We start from the raw sequence: 18097 nt of genomic DNA, 5'->3' as shown, positions 1-18097 counted from the left end.
CTTCCAGCATGCACACCGTCTTAGTTACACCTGGAGATACCCGAAGGGTGATTCAAAGTTCCAAATCGACCACGTTCTGATTGACGGGAGGCACTTCTCGGATATTATCGACGTTATAACGTTTAGAGGCGCTAACGTCGACTCGGACCATTTCCTGGTCATGGTAAAGCTGCGCCAGAAACTCTCCGTGGTTAACAACCAACGGAGTTAGGACACCCCAAGGCTCAACCAGGACCGGTTGAAGTGTGCTGATGTCGCGGAGGGGTCGCGACAGAGCTCGGGGAAGCACTTACAGCCGACAACAACATCGCCGCGATGCCCCTCGCAGATCATTGGCATATGGTAGAACGAGCCATCAGCACCGCAGCCGAACACAAGATCGGCCGATTACCACGTGGAGAGAAAAAGGAATGGTTCGACGAAGAGTGCAGACGAGCATTAAAAAAAATGCAGCACGCGCTCGCATGGTACGGCATGAAACCCGTCAGAACGTGGAGATCTACAGACGACTGAGGAAACAGCAAACACTGCTCTTCCAGACCAAACAGTGCCGTTTTGAAGAGTCAGAGGAACATCTGCTGGAGCAGCTTTCTCAATCGGGGGACACACGCTTATTTTATACGAGATTGAAGGAGGCACGGAGCAGTTTTGCTCCTAAAACCGCAATGTGCCAGGATGCGGAAGGAAATGTCCTGACGGACGATCGGGAGGTGATCGAAAGGTGGAAGTGCTACTACGAAGGACAGCTGAATGGAGCAGAGGCAGGATAGGGTGGCGCAAGTGGCAAGCCAACCACCACAGCAGCAGCACAGCAGTAACAACAGCGACAGCATCCGCGCAGACGACGAGGTGTCTCCGCCATCTCTGGATGGCATTGTCTGCGCCATCAAGCAGCTTAAGAGCAATAACAGGCCTATTATTTTCCTCGAATGACATTCGATGCCGTCGGAAGCAGTCGTATCGAGCGGGAGAAAAATTGATATCGTTTTTGCCATTCGAGTCGATGAAGGTTTTGTATTGTTGTATTGTATTGTTTATTGTATTAAGTGATTGGCTAAACAAGCGGCCTTATCACTGAATTAAAACTAGAACTTAAATAACTAACACAAAGAGCAGGTTAAACGCAGTGTACAATAACAACACGGATCAACAGAATCTTGTAGGTAGGTGACAGTCAAATAACACGTAACGCTGATTAAATTTACGGACAACGCAGTCATTGGGTCGTTCTCGCTGTATGCACGTCTTGTAAGGTCAGTTCTTATTAGTCTGTAGTTACGGAACACTCTAGGAGGGACATTTATGTTGACTCTAGCCAGTAGTTCTGGCGAATCTATCTCACCGACAATAAGCTTGGACAAAAATGTACATTGGGCATTATCACGTCTACTAGCAAGTGTGTCCAGACCAAACAACAAACAACGAGTATGATACGATGGACGAGGGGTTACATTACGCCACGGAGTGAAGTGTAGGACAATACGAGTAACTCTCTTTTGGACAGCTTCTATTCTATTGGACCAAACACTAGAGAACGGACACCAAACTGTAGAACTAAACTCGAGGATGGAACGAACATAGGACTTATACAGAGTTAATAGGCAGTGCAGGTCATTGAGTTCTCTCGAATGTCGTCGAATAAATCCTAGAATTTTGTTAGCTTTGTCTAAAATATCACAGTAATGTTGTCGGAAATCTAGTTTGCGATCCAGGGTGACTCCTAAATCCTTGACCGTATTGCACCGCGGTAGTTATGTCCCTGATATGCTATAGATATACCTTATCGGACTAGCTATTCTAAAGAACGACATTGACGTACACTTATCAACAGAAATTAGCAGGTCGTTATTGATACACCAGTCCGAGAAAACATCAATCGATCTTGTCTGCGTATCGTCATACAGCAACTTGGTTATCAACCAACATCAGACGCCATCACGACACGCTGGATTCGCCAAACACTGACGGAAGTGCTACTTGAGCCGAAGGTGACTACCTTACAAAATCCGTCAGTGAATTGGCGGCTACTCTGGCGCAATATTCATCGTTCCTGTCTATCGTCCCTTCAACGCAGCACGCTCTTCTTGCTGGTAAACGGCAAGATCAGCCATGGAGAGCTGCTGCATCGAATGAACCGCGTCCCATCTCCGTCATGTTCGTATTGTCCTGCAATAGACACCCTAGAACACAAATTCGCTGGCTGCAAAAGAGTTGCTGATGCTTGGCAGATTCTGCACCAGCGAATTAGCGTTGTAATCTCAGGGTGTCCGTCTTCGTCAACGTTATTGTTCGGTTTGTTGCGTTTGCCTGTACTAAATGGCATTAGTGCAGGTAAACGTAACCATATCCTAAGTTTGTTTGCAAACTACGTCATCCACATCATTGGAAACAATGATGCTGAGATTGACATAGAAGTTCTGCGTTGTTCTTTGTAAATATTAATGTTAATTAGAACCTAAGCACGTTTTCAATAAAACATTTTATAAAAAAAAATCTTTGCAGAGAAAGAGAGCCGGAAGTGTTCCGTACGATACGAAACAGCCTAACATCATCCGCATAAAGCAAACAATCTGCTTCCGTAATGGCCAGTGTGGCGTCATTGATAAAAAGCGAGCACAGCATTGGTCGAATACGTTAGAGGAGACACCATCGAGTAGTAGCTACGTTCAGAGATATAGGACCTGAACCAATTCATCAGCGGAGTAGAGAGACCGATCCGGGCGAGCTTAGCCAACAGCAAGCGATGGTTCACACGATCAAACGCAGCCTTAAGATCAGTGTATACTGCATCCATCTGAGCTCCGGAAGTAAAGGCTGCGTGGCAGTTGGAGACTGCCCTGACTGACTGAGACGGCAGTTGGAGAATTCCACCAGGTTTGTGGTAACACTGCGTCGAGGAAAGAAACCATGCTGGCGTGTAGAAATATAAGAACGACAGTGATAAATTAGCGAGTTTTGTATGACGATCTCAAACACCTTGGCACAAGAAGGCAAGGTGGTTATACCGCGGTAGTTCTCAGCAGAGTTTTTATCCCCTTTTTTGTACACCGGAAACATCACAGAGGATTTCCAGGCCGTGGGTACAGTACTTTGTGCAAAAGAGAGTTGGTAGATTTGATTTCGTCAACATTTTTGTTCTAGCATCTGTGTGTTTGACAGTTGGTCGAAGCAACCGGCGGTCGGAGTGAGCTTAAACAAACGGATTCAGCACTTCTTTAAAATCTTTTTTTTTCTTAATTTTTTTTGGAAATAGAGTAAATATAAGTGATAAGAGTGTTGATAAACTTATGTTAAACTTAATTACACACGTAGACAGAGGCTTAAATTCTTTGTGAGTTTAAATTTGCGCGTTTCCGACAACTTGAGCTGTCGGCAGAAAATCTCTCGAATGCACCTTCCTGTTCGAGCAATACGGTACGGATTTTTAATTCGTCGACTCGAATCTGCCGATGAGTTGGTCGAAGTTGAACGTCGCTAGCAAAACGATACGAAAATGAACATAATGAACGTGCGAGTGAATCTTCTCGAATGCCGAACGCAATATGATAGGCCTGTAAGTCTGCTGGCAGTGGTGGACCGGCGGCCGAGCTCTTCAAGATGGGGCCGGAGAGGCTTACCTTCGAAATGCATCAGCTGATCGTGAAAGCCTGGGAGCAGGAGGAACTACCGGAGGAGTGGAAACTGGGAGTTATTCACCCAGTCTACAAAAAGGACGACATGCTGTATTGCTCTAATTTCCGAGCCATCACAGTTCTGAATGCCGCCTACAAGATCCTGTCCAGGATCCTGTTCTGCAGAATTGCACTCCTTGCTACAAATTTTGTCAGCAGCTACTAGGCTGGGTTTGTTGGGGGCAAATCCTCCACCGACCAAATTTTCACTCTACGGCAGATCCTCCAGAAGTGCCGAGAGCGCCAGATCCCAACGCCCCACCTGCTCAAAGACTTCAAGGCGACTCTCCTGTCTGCTCTTCAACATCACCGTGGAAGGTGTCATTCGAGGCGCTAGACAACGACATCCGTGACACGATCCTCTACGGATCTCTCCAGTTTCTTGGCTTTGCGGATGACATCGACATCATCGGCAGGACAACAGCGAAGGTGTGTGAGGCGTACACCCGACTCAAACGCGAAGCAGCAAGAATTGGATTGAGAATCAATGCGAAGACGAAGTACCTGCTTGATGGAGACTCAGACCACCTTTGAAAGCAGTGTATTAGTTGACGGCGACAATCTCGAGGTAGTAAAAGAGGTTTGCTATCTCGGGAGGTCGTTACTTCGGTCGGATAACGACATCAGCAGCAAAATCCGGAGACGCATTGTGTAGGGGAATTGTGAATACTATGAGCTTCACCGACTGCTGAGATCCAGAAGACTTCGAGCTCGCACGAAATGAGAGATATATCGCACATTGATTCGCCCGGTTGTGCTCTATGGACACGAGTCCTGGACCTGGGTCCTGGAGGATGCAAACGCTCTGGGCGTGTTTGATTAATGCACCATCTTTGGCGGTGTGTTCGAGTATGGCGAATTGGGGAGAAGGATGATCCACGAGCTTATTAAGCTGTACGGCGAACCGAGCATCCTGACGGTGGCGAAGGCTGGCAGGATACGATGACTGGGGCATGTCAGGAGGATGCCGGATTCATGCCCCACCAAGAAGATATTCGACAGCGATCCCCAGTTAGGAGGCGCAGGGGAGCACAGCGAACTCGATGGCTGGACCAGATGAAGCGAGACCAGACGGAGATCGGGTGTCTGCATGGATGGGAGGCTGCAGCCAGGGACCGAGCATCCTGGAGAATTATAATTGATCGGGCCATGTCACAACGACGTGCTCTATCACGATCAGGCCAACAAGAGCCAACAAGATTATATAATATCACACAATTCAAATAAGATACAGGATAAGCGGGGCAAAATGAGCATGTGGGGCAAAATGGGCACCCTCTATTTAAGCATTATTTAAAAATGGGCAGATACTTTTGATATATGGCACTTGGTGGCGCTATGATGTTGTATTTGCCACCACAATAATGATAGGGGAAGGTAGGTAAAGACGGACACTGCGGGTAAGATGGACACTTCTCATAAATGCATTAAAATGGTAATTTTCGAAGAAATCAACAATGCAGCATCCTAACTTAAAGTAAAACAACACATTTGAGAACATTTTTGGCATAATATATGCAAAATTGGTTAAAACAACGAACAAAATAAATATTCAATCGTGTGCACCCTTGTGGATCTAATTTGACTACTGCAGATCTTAAGGTCTACAATTTGTATTGTTTATATTTCCGGAAGTTTTATTTCATAAATGAGTTGTCGTAATCATTATTGAAAAAACTGGCAAAAGAACGAGAATGAAATCAGTATAAAATATTGTTTTCTGGTGGTTTAAACATCCTGACACCAAAACGGGAAAGACGGACACTTTGTTGTAGGGAGAGATGGACACTGAATTTATTGATTTATTTTACTTCTTATATCAATTGGTTATGAATAAATTTCATCAAATACCTTAAATAAGGCTATTCCGAAACTATAAATCAACCAGCAACTACAGAAAGTATTGAAATAAGCGAGAAATGAAACACCGGTCAAAACAGTAGCCATTCGTTATGCTATTACTCGCTCGACGCTGATGAGGCGCTTCACGAAATCCATTATCTTGTCACAACTTGGACAACTTTAAACAATAAAAAGAAGAGGCATTGGTACGACATTGTTCAGGAATAGATGAGAAATTCTATGGGATTACAAATATCAACTGTTGAATTGTGACATGGTGGAACATGGATTAAACTATTAACAAGCCCCTCAAAACAGACTGGGATTGTGAACTTTTCCTAAAAGGAAGTTCTAGACTGTTGTTCTGTAAGCTGGAGCAACGTCAGCTGTAAGTGTGCAATATTTCAAAAATGCTTTAGATGCTGCATTCTACGATATATTGCAAGCGCCGCTTACAATTTCTAAAACCACGGCTGAATGAATCGTCGTTGAAATAGGCCAAGAATTGGTTTACAAACGTAGCAGGACGTGGAAAGCGATTGAATTTATTAAAATACTTTAAAACTTTTCACTTTCCAACGTTTTCTACAGGTGTCTTACCCTTCATGATGTCCATCTTTCCCATATCAGGTGTTCGTCTTACCCGAACATTTCAAAACTGCACGAAAAAACCATGTTTTTCATTCATGAAAAAAACGCAAAAATCGATGGAAACTTAAAAGATTCAACACATTTTCTGATAAAACATGAGTGTAAGATAAAATATGCACATTTTCATGATCGTTGCACTTATATATCCCTAGATATTTACCATTTCCCTTTACGTGTCCGTCTTTACCTACTTTCCCCTAACAGACACAGCTTCAAACTATTCGATTTTGTAGATTGAAACGTGTAAAAACTGTTTTAATTTTAATAAAATATTATTTAAGAATTTTAAGAGCTTTCCTGAACAGCAAAACAAAAGATATGACAAGAATACATATCACGAAACGCGCGCAAAAGCATAGACCTAAGGCGCAGTTGTTGTGGCCCATATTGCCCCAGTGTTTTTACGTATCACAGTTTGTTTACATATTGTTTATTTTACAGTTTTTTTTTATGTTTTTAAGTTATTTTTATTCTGGGTGGCAATTTTAATCCATAGATAAATGGTGTAGGCATACAATAATGAAAGAAAAATTGTGTTTTGCGGCATATTTAAAGGAATATTCAGTAAACTGCTTAATATGCCCATTTGCCCCTGTTTCCCCTACAGTTGAACAGGATTTAAAAGTAGTTTAAAATTGTTTATGTGGAATCGAAAATGGTGTAATAAAGAACTTTCATTAACATTGTTTTACATGTTTTAACTTACCAATAGCAGAACTCCACGATGTTCACGCCATACACCACAGCATCCTAGAATACCGCCAAAAACGGCGAATAAGCCTGCTGTTAATAGAGCATACGTTCCGGTTACGTAGTTGGTAGTGGATAGTAGTGAAATATACTGATGCTTCCAGATTATTGTCCAAAGAGTAACACCTATAATAATTGATCCTGATATCTGCAATTGAAACAACATGTCAACGAAAAGTGAAAAATAAGTTATTTTACTATTACCGATTTATGGGGTGCAGGGTGGGGTATCTTTTCAACCAGTATTTATTTTTGGGTTTTCACCGGATTTTTATCTTTTTCGTTTTTGCTTTGGTAGATACTTGGTAGTTTCGAATGATTGAAATTTTAAGTGGAGTTTAAATTTTGGTCACTTATAATAAAAATCTTTCTCGAAAGTTTTTTATACCTAGTTTAGGCAAGTCTATGGTCTCTTTACTTAAATATTCAATAAACTTAATCTATTTGTTACGAGACGAGATTCAACACCTTTTTTCATTGAAGATGACGTGCGATCAGATCTTGGTTTGTAATCGATTTGTTTCATGTTTTCAAAAGGATGAACTGATTGCTAATTTTTCAACATCTTATAAAAAAGTATAAAAAAGAATTAACGACTGTTAAAAAATCTTTAAGCTAGTTTGAATGGATTCACAAAAACGTGTAACAAATTATCCACTGATCGAACCGGAAATTGACGTATTTGTCGTATAAATCGTCGTCGTCTCCTAGAGATTGCATTTCCCTACAAAATATTCTTGATCGTTTTTCGTCTTGGTGTTCTAGTAATTCCCTCACATTATGTCCTGATAAGTGTAACGTCATTTCGTTTAGTCGTTCGCAGTCTCCAATCACTTACTCGTACGTCCTAAATTCTGTACAAGTCAATCGTGTTTGTGTCGTAAAAGACCTCGGTGTCTTGCTTGACAGAGGCCTCACCTTCAGCCACCACATTGACTCAGTTGTCAATCAGGCGCGGAAAACATTGGGTCTCCTAAAGAAAATTGCGTGCGATTTCTCCGACCCAATGTGCCTGAAGACTCTGTTCTGCTCTCTGGTCAGATCGATTTTGGAGTACTGCTCAATAGTCTGGTCCCCTACAGCTCGAACCCATGTGGAACGTATCGAGCGGGTGCAGCGATCGTTCACCAGGTTTGCTATATGTAAAATCCTGGGTAGATTGTCCTCCCCCATACCTCCTTACAAGGACAGGTGTCGGCAGCTTGGCCTGGAACTATTGGAAAACCGCCGTTCCCATGCCCAGTCCACCTTTATTGCCGCATTACTCCTTGGTAATATTGATTCTCCTTCCCTTCTTTCTTCTATCCCTTTCTACGCCCCTAACCGTGTTCTTCGAAACCGCCCTCCCCTAGTGATCCCTTCCCGCCGAACTGCAGTGGGCCGTAATGACCCCCTTCTTCGTGCAATTCGTCGATTTAACTGTGTATACTCTATGTTTGATTTCAACCTTCCCTTATCCTCTTTCCGATCCCGCATCAGAACCCTCCATAATCCCGTGCTGCCTTAATTTTTAATTTTTAAATTTTAGATTCTAATTTTCTAAAAAAAAAATTTTCTCAAATTTTTGATAATTTGTGTTAATTTTTGTTAGGTTAGGAACATAGGTAATAAGTGTTATTTAAGCATTTGTGTAACCAAAAGGTAGACAAATAAATATGAATATGAATATGAATATGAATAAATACGATTTAAGCTAGGGCATATATTCCTCTATTGTTTATAGATGATGTTTAAATAAAGTTAGTAAATTCTGAAGTTAAATACTAAACGCATACCAGAGATATGCCTACCCGCAAATTTCCGTTAAATGCTTTCAAATTGTTTTTTAACCGTAGACTTGGCAACCAGATTTACACACAGTTGGCAACCGGCACACCCGAGTATTCCACACGTTTTGACGCAAACAATTAACGGTTTTCATAGGAAAATAATGCTTTCTATCTTTTAATGCTGTAATGCTTCAGGTGAAGTTTAAAATAAATCAAAATTAAATACTTATAGGCTGTTTAAAAGTACAATTTATGCCCTAAAAAATCGAAAATTGAATATTGGGAGGCTACGGAAAATTTTAAGTCAATATAAGCAATGAATCAAAAGTTATTTCAGTTTAATCTTGAAAAAAAACCCGGGTATCCGATCCAATGTAATGGTTAATCGCCTGCGAATTGAAGGCACACTAGGTTTTTTCACACCTAGTTTTAGCAGTTATAATTATAGCATCCCGAGAGCAGGTATAACAGCCCGCCATGCAATTGACAGCGATTTGCGAGGGCGCGCGAGGGCTCGCACGCCATACAAGTTCACCGCCTCAGAGCCCTCGCATTGAAGAGCTTGCGAGCCTTGGTAGTTTTTTCACACCTAGTTTTAGCACCCGCCATGCAATTGACAGCGATTTGCGAGGGCGCGCGAGGGCTCGCACGCCATACAAGTTCACCGCCCCAGAGCCCTCGCATTAAAGAGCTTGCGAGCCTTGGTAGTTTTTTCACACCTAGTTTTAGCAGTTATAATTATAGCACCCCGAGAGCAGGTATAACAGTGCGATTTGTAGCATACTAAACACCTGAATTTTGACATTTTAGTTTTCAAAAATCCACAAAAATTTAAATAGTGATCTTTTCGCCAAATACTACCGCACAAAAAATAATCCTTGGATAAAAATCAACGATTTTTTAAATAACATAAGATTTCAAGCACATGAAATCTTTCGCAAACCTCGCAATGTTTGACGGGAGTGCGATTTGTAGCATACTAAACACCTGAATTTTGACATTTTAGTTTTCAAAAATCCACAAAAATTTAAATAGTGAAAAAATCCACAAAAAATAATCCTTGAATAAAAATCAACGATTTTTTAAATAACATAAGATTTCAAGCACATGAAATCTTTCGCAAACCTCGCAATGTTTGACGGGCATGCAATTGACAGCGATTTGCGAGGGCTCGCACGCCATACAAGTACACCGCCCCAGAGCCCTCGCATTAAAGAGCTTGCGAGCCTTCGTAGTTTTTTCACACCAAGTTTTAGCAGTTATAATTATAGCACCCCGAGAGCAGGTATAATGGAAGCATGGATCCTTCATTTCATCGCTGATAATAGGTAAAACCTGCACCTTCTCTAATTTTTCTTTTTCCAAATTTAATACACTGGTAAGGAATCTGATCGCTTCAGCCCTGGATGGTTTTTTCGGTATCTGCGAAAAATCTACCCGAAAAATAGCGATTTGTTTCGCGGCCATTCTGTTTCGACTTCTTCTTGGAGCTATTCACTGGGTTGTTTGTGTTTAACGTGCTATCACTACGACTTGTAATCACGAACTGATTTGGAAAATAATAAAATATTCTCTTTAAATGCGTTGGTCGTTAATTCGTTAATAAATTAAAATCAAAGTGATTAGACCATGTATTGAATTGTCTTGTCATAGCTAGTAATGGCTCATTGTATCCATATAAAGTACGCCTGCTCTCACCAACAAGCAAGTTACGAGAGCGAAGAGGTCTCGAAGGCACGTAGATGTTGCTCTTCTCTAATAGACAACGTCTATTTCGTTTGTTATATATTTTAGCAACAAATACACATTTGTTTAACTTAAAACCTTACTTTGCTCGAGCGTCTGTAGGCCAAGCAGAAGGTAACGTGAGCGATAACTTGGCATGGTTGTGAGTCCTCTGAATTGGACGCATTTTAAAGCAAGTCTTGTAAACTTCCGTTGTATTGCCTCTTTTCTGTTAATCATCTTAGTGCAATTCGGGAACCAAAGTACTGAGCAGTACTTCACCCACGTGCGCACAAGACAAGTAAACAACGACATAAGAGTTAAAACATAAGTACATTATCGGAATTATCGAAAGATAAAACCTAGCAGCCGGTTTGAGCCGGTCTCGCAGTACAGTCGTCTACTCGTACGACCTAACAACATGCCCGTCATGGGTTCAATCCCCAAATAGACCGCGCCACCATACGTAGGACTAAATATCCTGCTATGGGGGGGAATCAATCAGTCACTGAAAACCAAAGCCCACAAGTCGGTACAGGCAGGCCTTGACCGACATCGGTTGTTGAGCCAAAGAAGAAGAAGAAGAAGAAAACCTAGCATCTTGTATGCCGTGTTAACATTGTTGTCAACGTGTAAACGGAAATTTAAACTAGAGTCCAGTGTAACGCCTAGATCACTACGACGATCTAACACACTGCCTAACAACATATCATACCTGGTTTTGTTTATTATATCATTTCATAGACTTGAAAAAACGATCAAGGGCTTGCTCGATATCATTTTTAGACACCAAGTACCAAACACCAAGTATGAGTCTCTTCGTCGATGGGGCCCCTATTGGGCACAGAAGTTCTCGATGAGACTACTGTACACATTGTTGTAAATGTTTGAAATACCATCCACAGGGCCCTTAAATTGACGGGACCCTGTTGACTGTTGACAGATAAATGTAAATCGAGAAATGACAGGATTTTCCTCCATCTAATAAGGCCTTAATAGCTCTATGCAGTGCAGAATAACATATGAAATGCTTTAAATACATTTGAGTGCTTACATCAGTCTTATAAAAACGAATATATTTATAAAATTATAAATGAATCAAGTACATGTACAAAGATAATTTTGAACAAAATGAAAACGCAAAATGGAACTGTAAAAGAACCTGCAAATATTATGGATTATGTAGCTACTTACCAGAAATATGGTGTTGAATATGTGCAAGGAATATTTGATAAAGTTGACGCTGCAGCAATCCGAATCTCGTGTTTTATGCTTTGGGTTTATAGTTTTTTTTGTTTTTCTTGAACGAAAAGTGCTTTGACCATTGTTGAAACCGAGTTCGGTGTTACTAACGATAGTTGGATTATCTTCTGTTCGTCTACCCATTTTGGACGTTTTGCCCGTTGTTGTTGAACCAGTGTAGATAAGATTCATCGGTTCAAATAGCTCAATTTCGGACGTATCGTCCGGTTGAAGTAAATGTCCCATCTGAACGATTGACTGGAAGTACGAAGAACCGGACAAAGTAAAACTAACATTTATATAAAAAAGATACTCTATTAACATTATACATTTGGTGTACAAGCCCTTTGAGATGGTTGGTATAGGCTATTTATGGCAAAACAGTTGATCATCTACCTAGGGAAATCAACTAAGATGCTCTTTTCAATTTTTAATATTCAAATAAATAGTCAAGATATAGTTACTATTTTTACTCTATGTATACAAAAGTGCAGTGGTAATTAATCATCAAACATATCTTCGATTTGTGTTCTTGCATTCTTACATATATAGAATGATATTATAACTCGGGAATGCTTCATATCAGTAGTGTTTGTAAAAGGTCTATTTTTACGTATTCTAAGTTTATATTCGGCCTCAGCATAATTTTTCGATCGAAAAAATTCGATCGATCCGGCTGTCATTTTGGTGTCATTTGACACTCATTTCGCCGCCAAGGTGTTCATTTTACTGGTCTTTTTTAAAACTGGTATACCATGACACTCACGAGAAAAATGAACTATGCTACAAAAATTCGATCGTTCCGCTTTGTACGGCGAAAAATCCGCAACTCATTGAGCTGCGGAAATTTTCGAATATCAGAAAAATGCCATAAATCAAGGTTAATAGTTTTGAAAAACGTTATGTAAAAGCAAGTTGGTAATTGTTCTGGTTCTTTTTCAATATTTTGGGTGATAAAAAATCATTTATTACATATTTTAAAAAATGGTTTGCCTACACTAAATACTGAACTCGATTGGAATGGACTTCATGCAGGAATATAAAAGAAACAGTTATACTGTCAGTTTTACGTGAGCGCCTATCGAATTTTTTCGATCGAAAAATTGTGCTGAGGCCGATTGCCTTCTCAAAATGCTGGATATTCTCAGATATTGAAACAAGCAGTGAAGGTTTCATTAGTAAGTATTGAAATATGATCGATGTATAAGTTTGTTCAGTAGCGGATAAAGAGTATCGGGGGCCCTAGGCGGTAAGACGAGTTGAGACCCTTGTAAATGGTAACTGGTGATCGGGGGGAGGGGGTACAGACACTAAGTTTGCTGTTGAGAATTTGAACAGTATACTTAAATTGCCGGCGGGGGGGGGTGCAAATGATTCTCCTGCCATGGGGTCCCAAAGACCATCTTTCTGGAGCCCTTGCCGCTAATACTTTGTCCTATTTTATACATCTTGTTTACTACAAACTAGAGCTCTTCAGGGTCCCTAAATCGCCGGGGCCGCAGGCGACCGTCTAGTCCGGCTATCGTTAGATCCGCCGCTGAGTTGGTTTCATTTATTCAAAAAAGTTTCACGAAGGAATTTGATATTTCAAATTTGTAAATCTTAAATGCATGATATCTAATTACGCTGTTATGGGGGCCCTTTTCGTTTATAGTTCGTAGGCAAAAGTTGTGAAATGAAAGGCCTGTCAGCTGTTTGCATTGTATAGCAGTTTTCGAGCAGCTATCTAAGTGGATATAATATGCAGGTGGGCTTGTCCCAAAGTGTATGAATTTAGAAGGCTGATTTTTATCGCTTCTGCTTCTGAATGAAGATTTCAAGAGTGTTTTGTGCATTCGTCAATCCTCCAGAAAGCTTGTTTGAGCAAAAGTTTTTATCCATCCAGTCAAAAAGTAATATTCAAATTTGGTTATAAAAAACATGTTATGAGACCACCTGAACTACATATACACTTTGATTCTGAATTCCATCATCAGATCTCTTTAATGCTCCTTGGGATAATTGTAAACACCCCCTTGTTTTGCCATTTTTCGAGCAGGTACTCGAATATAATTCTAGCTTTGAGGCTAGAATAATCTAGACTGAAAATTGCAGGCTAGTTTTATGTGTGGTTTTGTCTGGAGTGTTTACATGATTCCAGCCTCCAACTGTCAAACTTCATACAAAAAACTAACTAAAATCGTGAAGGGCCCCATGATTGGAGTTTACTATCTAGAACGAAAAAAAGCGAGAAAATATATTTTATATTATACGGACGTCACACGAGGCGTATACTCAAAAAGTTTACGCTTGATTTGTATGGGAGAGCGTAAACTTCCTGTCAAAAGATTATAGGGTTGTATGGCTGAAATTCAGTTTACGCCAAAGTTTACGCTTCGTGTGACGTCCGTATTAGACAGGAACTCAGGTTAAACGCAAGTTTTAAAATTGAATGTAAAATTATTCAAAATGCTTAACGTTATGCTCCTGTTGGTTGTATGTGTCAGGGAGGGGTGGGGGGGTCTATTAAGCTTTTTTTTAAGAACCTACTAAATATTGCTTTGGTTTCAAAAGTTTTTCTTGCTCAAAATTACTTGCAAGTATAGGTCAATTTCATCGCTCCTGTATAAATCTTTCTTATTTTCGTTTGTAATTCCTGTACATGAGCTTATATTCCATTATTGTGGAATTTTAAAAGAAAATATCACACCACAAGATTTTGGTAAGTTTAATTTGAAGTTACTAAATCATTCGCGGAGTGCTATAATTATAAAGGACTCGGTACATTAATCGAAATTTCAAAAAGCTTACGATCAAAAGGAGGGACAAGGCAAAAACTTTACGTCAATAGGTGCAACTCCACGGGAGTGACAAAATGCTGACAATTTTTTCATATCGTCAAGACGGTGGAATTTAGAGCTTTCTGACCATTCGTCACTTAAAATAAGGTCCCCAGGATTCAAACTTTGATTATATTGTTTTAAATGGTTAAATAAATAAATTATCTACCACATTTTTTCGTTTAAAAATTCTGATAAATTATATTTTGGGCTTTGCGAGTTCTTTTTTGTGGTGATTTCCGAAATATTTTTTTTATTAATAACAAATTTTTATTCCGTCCGATCGAATAGTCGCGTCCATCCTTGCTAATATCAATCACTAGACTGACGATTCTCCTCCTTTCCTCGAAATGCCTCCTATTTTGACACTTCCATACGAACGGATGTATCGCCTCTCGCTATTTCACTCTCTTAGCGATTAGCCTGATTTTTATTTTGAATGCGCCGATACTTTTCGTTAATCACTATTCTATCTTAACTGTTTTCATGTTTCTACTTAATAAACTTTCTAATCTAACTTCTAGCTAATAAATTATCTGATTATCTGATCATTATTAAATGATTGTTACTTGCATTATTCGAATCTATGATATATATTTATTTTCTATGCTGCTTTCGATCCCTACACTTTTTATCATTAAAACATAGACTGAAGTGTGTTATTTCGTGAATTTAATCTATAATTTATTATGTTTTCGACATGTTCGAGGATAAAAACTAAGAAATCATTAAATTTTCCTATTTTCACATTTATTCCTCATTTTCTACGAGCCATATCGACGATTTAAGTGAGATTAGAACACTTACTCACATGATTTTAAATACCGTGACTAAACCAATCATCACCTTTTTTGTTAATCTAATTTTGTCGATAAAATCAATAAACATATCAAAATGCTCGTAGTAACAAATAAATCTGTTCTATTTACTATGCTATGAGTGTGGAAACCAATGATTAACCAATGGGATTTTAAAATGACGAAAAGTCCCTCGGCGACATCCCTTTTACACCCTTTAACAATTTCGAGCATGTCCCAATTGACATTTTCGAGCACAAATTATCGGGAATTCGAGCAAATTCCCTTAAACTGGAGCCTTAAGCCGCAAATACACGACGCGCGTTTTCCGCGGGCGCGTTCAAACGCGTATAACATTTCCGCAGAGATATCCTGCATGAGCATCTCTGCGTTTCCGCGGTAGCGCGTTCGAATGACATTTCATTTCTATGGCTAGATTGTTATACGCGTTTCCGCGGGCGCGGAAACGCGCGTCGTGTATTTGCGGCCTTAAACTTCCCTTAAACTGCACCAGTTTAAGGGAATTCAGAAAAAAAGTCCTTTAAAATCAACTGTAATGCGGCATTTTTGTTACATTCCTATACATACGCTCGAAAATGATATTTCCTATCGTTTTAGTTGGCCATGATCCCATTTTATACTTAAATAATATCCATTTTTTCATAAAATAACGTTACACAAAATAAGCTTTTGTTTTTCATAAAAAAAAAACAGAAGCTTTGAATGAAAAATGACCTCGACGGCATTTTCCATCGATAGAGGAACGTTTAATTTACGGACACACCAAATCTTAATGCTTTCAACACACTTGATCACACACAAATCCACAATGTCAGGCGTATCGAGTACTAATCGAGCAGATATGGGAAACAAAATTCGAACAAATGTCACTTGGGGCGAGTCGGAGAAAGACTGTACAGTCTGTTCCCGAGTTACGCGGTTCTCAACTCACGCGGATTCGGAAAAACGCGGTTTTATAAATTTGACAGATTAAATCCGTACAATTTGCTTCAAGAATTGTCCATTGCAGTATAAATTGCACTTTTGATAATTATTTTAATTCACTTACAAGCGAAAACTATCAGAATATTCTACACGAATCGCATTAAATAAATGATTAAGTTTATAAAAGTACTAAATTGAAAACAAATTCCGAATAACCAAGTGTATATTGGTTGAAAACCGCGAAATTCGACATACGCGGATTTCTCGGGAACGCACAAACCGCGTAACTCGGGAACAGACTGTCTACACTTTTGATAGGTAAAGAATTAGCGCTATAGCTACATCGTGATCACAGTCACTCTTGATCTCACTCACTCATCATCTCACTGGCTCGTTATCTCACTCACTCTCGATCACACTCACTCTTGATCTCACACACTCAATCACAACAATCACGCACGTTTTCACATACGCATAGGGATGATACCAGACGTCCTCATTTCATTTAACATAACTGTATAAACAGAGACGGATTAAGACTGTCGAAGGCCCTAAGCGGTAAGAAGAGCTGGGGCCCCTCAAGATGATCATTTTAGATGAATTGAGGGGGAGGGGAGTAGCACTCGGTTGAGTTGTTGTTGTCTTGTGGGGAGGGGAGAGGTGGTGCCACGACGGGCCACCAAAACGACGGGGCCTCAAGCGAACGCCTAGTTCACCCACCGTCAGCCAACAGCCGCCACTGCTCGTTACGATATCTAATAGATACACAGATATATTCAATTCATGGAAACAGCGTACACACAGAGCTGTATTCTCGAAACAGTCATGTAGGGCTGGGAACAAGACTTAAAAAAATTCGCTATATTTTACGTTAAACATCACACAAATAAGCGTTTACGTATTGCTTAGCGATATTTTAACACTATTGGCCTCATTTGTTACACTTGAAGAATATTTCACATATAACTAACTAAATTCTATGCCATACAATTTTGATAAGCATACAAAAAATCATACAAAAGGGTGGGGATCACTAGTACCCAAAAGTCATTTGAAAACCTATAGAAACTTTCGATTTGGACCCAAAAAAACTCGTTTCTTTTGCTATTGCTGAATTTTTTTAAAGAAATAAACACGTAAATCGTTTTCCACTTTGTTCATCGTTGATATGTTAGATTTTTCAAAGATTGTTTATCCGCTTGTTATGGTATGCTTGATGCTAATGGTACCAATGATCAATCAAATGTATTTGGTTAAGAATTTTCGAGCAGATCATTAAAGCAATAGCTCACCTTTAGTCTGGTTTCCAATCACCTCCATGTTTTGAAACATGCTTGATAACTTGATTTTGTAGTCCCGGTAAACAAATTGGTAAAAGTAAGGGTTGTGGTAACGCCCACCCTATGTAATTTTATCGAACGCTGCTGTCAAATGCTATTTCGGTGCATTTTGCGATTATTTGGATGGTTTGAATGGTTTAACCATCATAAAAAATAAAATAAAATAAAAAATATCTATATCTTCTACAAAATTACACTGACAGATACAGTCTTTCCACGAGTTACGCGAATAATGCGTTCCGGAGAAATTCGCGTAACTCGGATAGTCGCGTAATTCATCACTTATTTAATGCAATTCGTGTGGAAAATTAGGTTATATATGTCTTTTTAGTAATATACATCTTTTAGAAAAAATGCAAATTATTTTTCATTTAACAATTGATGGAGATAATTGAACTGATTTGTCATCAAAGAATCAAAAAGTCATCCACGCGACCGATCAGTATACATTATTTAAATAAAAAAATACAGGCGTCCCCCGAGTTACGACCCCCTCGAGTTAGGGTAACTGTACCAGTTTTCGGCAGGCTAGTGCAGCAGTTTCGC

At 39.8% G+C, this 18097-nt stretch overlaps 1 protein-coding gene across 11 annotated transcripts in view; it reads right to left on the bottom strand.

The window, feature by feature from the left end:
• LOC120900754 (CD151 antigen-like) overlaps positions 1-17668 on the bottom strand; it is a 32345-nt gene extending 14677 nt beyond the window's left edge. Inside the window, exons 1-3 of one of the 11 annotated variants that reach the window (XM_040308191.1) lie at positions 17504-17668; positions 11603-11908; positions 6871-7062 (exon numbers count right to left, since the gene is read on the bottom strand). In XM_040308191.1, coding sequence (XP_040164125.1) covers positions 6871-7062; positions 11603-11896 — 486 coding nt within the window. In that variant the 5' untranslated portion in view covers positions 11897-11908; positions 17504-17668. The other 10 variants (XM_040308193.1, XM_040308184.1, XM_040308186.1 and 7 more) reach the window with 10 other exon arrangements.
• Positions 17669-18097: the final 429 nt, after the last annotated feature.

This window comes from Anopheles arabiensis, chromosome 3 (genome assembly GCF_016920715.1).
Source record: "Anopheles arabiensis isolate DONGOLA chromosome 3, AaraD3, whole genome shotgun sequence".
NCBI lineage: Eukaryota > Metazoa > Arthropoda > Insecta > Diptera > Culicidae > Anopheles > Anopheles arabiensis.
Note: the sequence above shows the minus strand (reverse complement) of the source record. Positions and strands in the feature narration are given on the sequence as shown.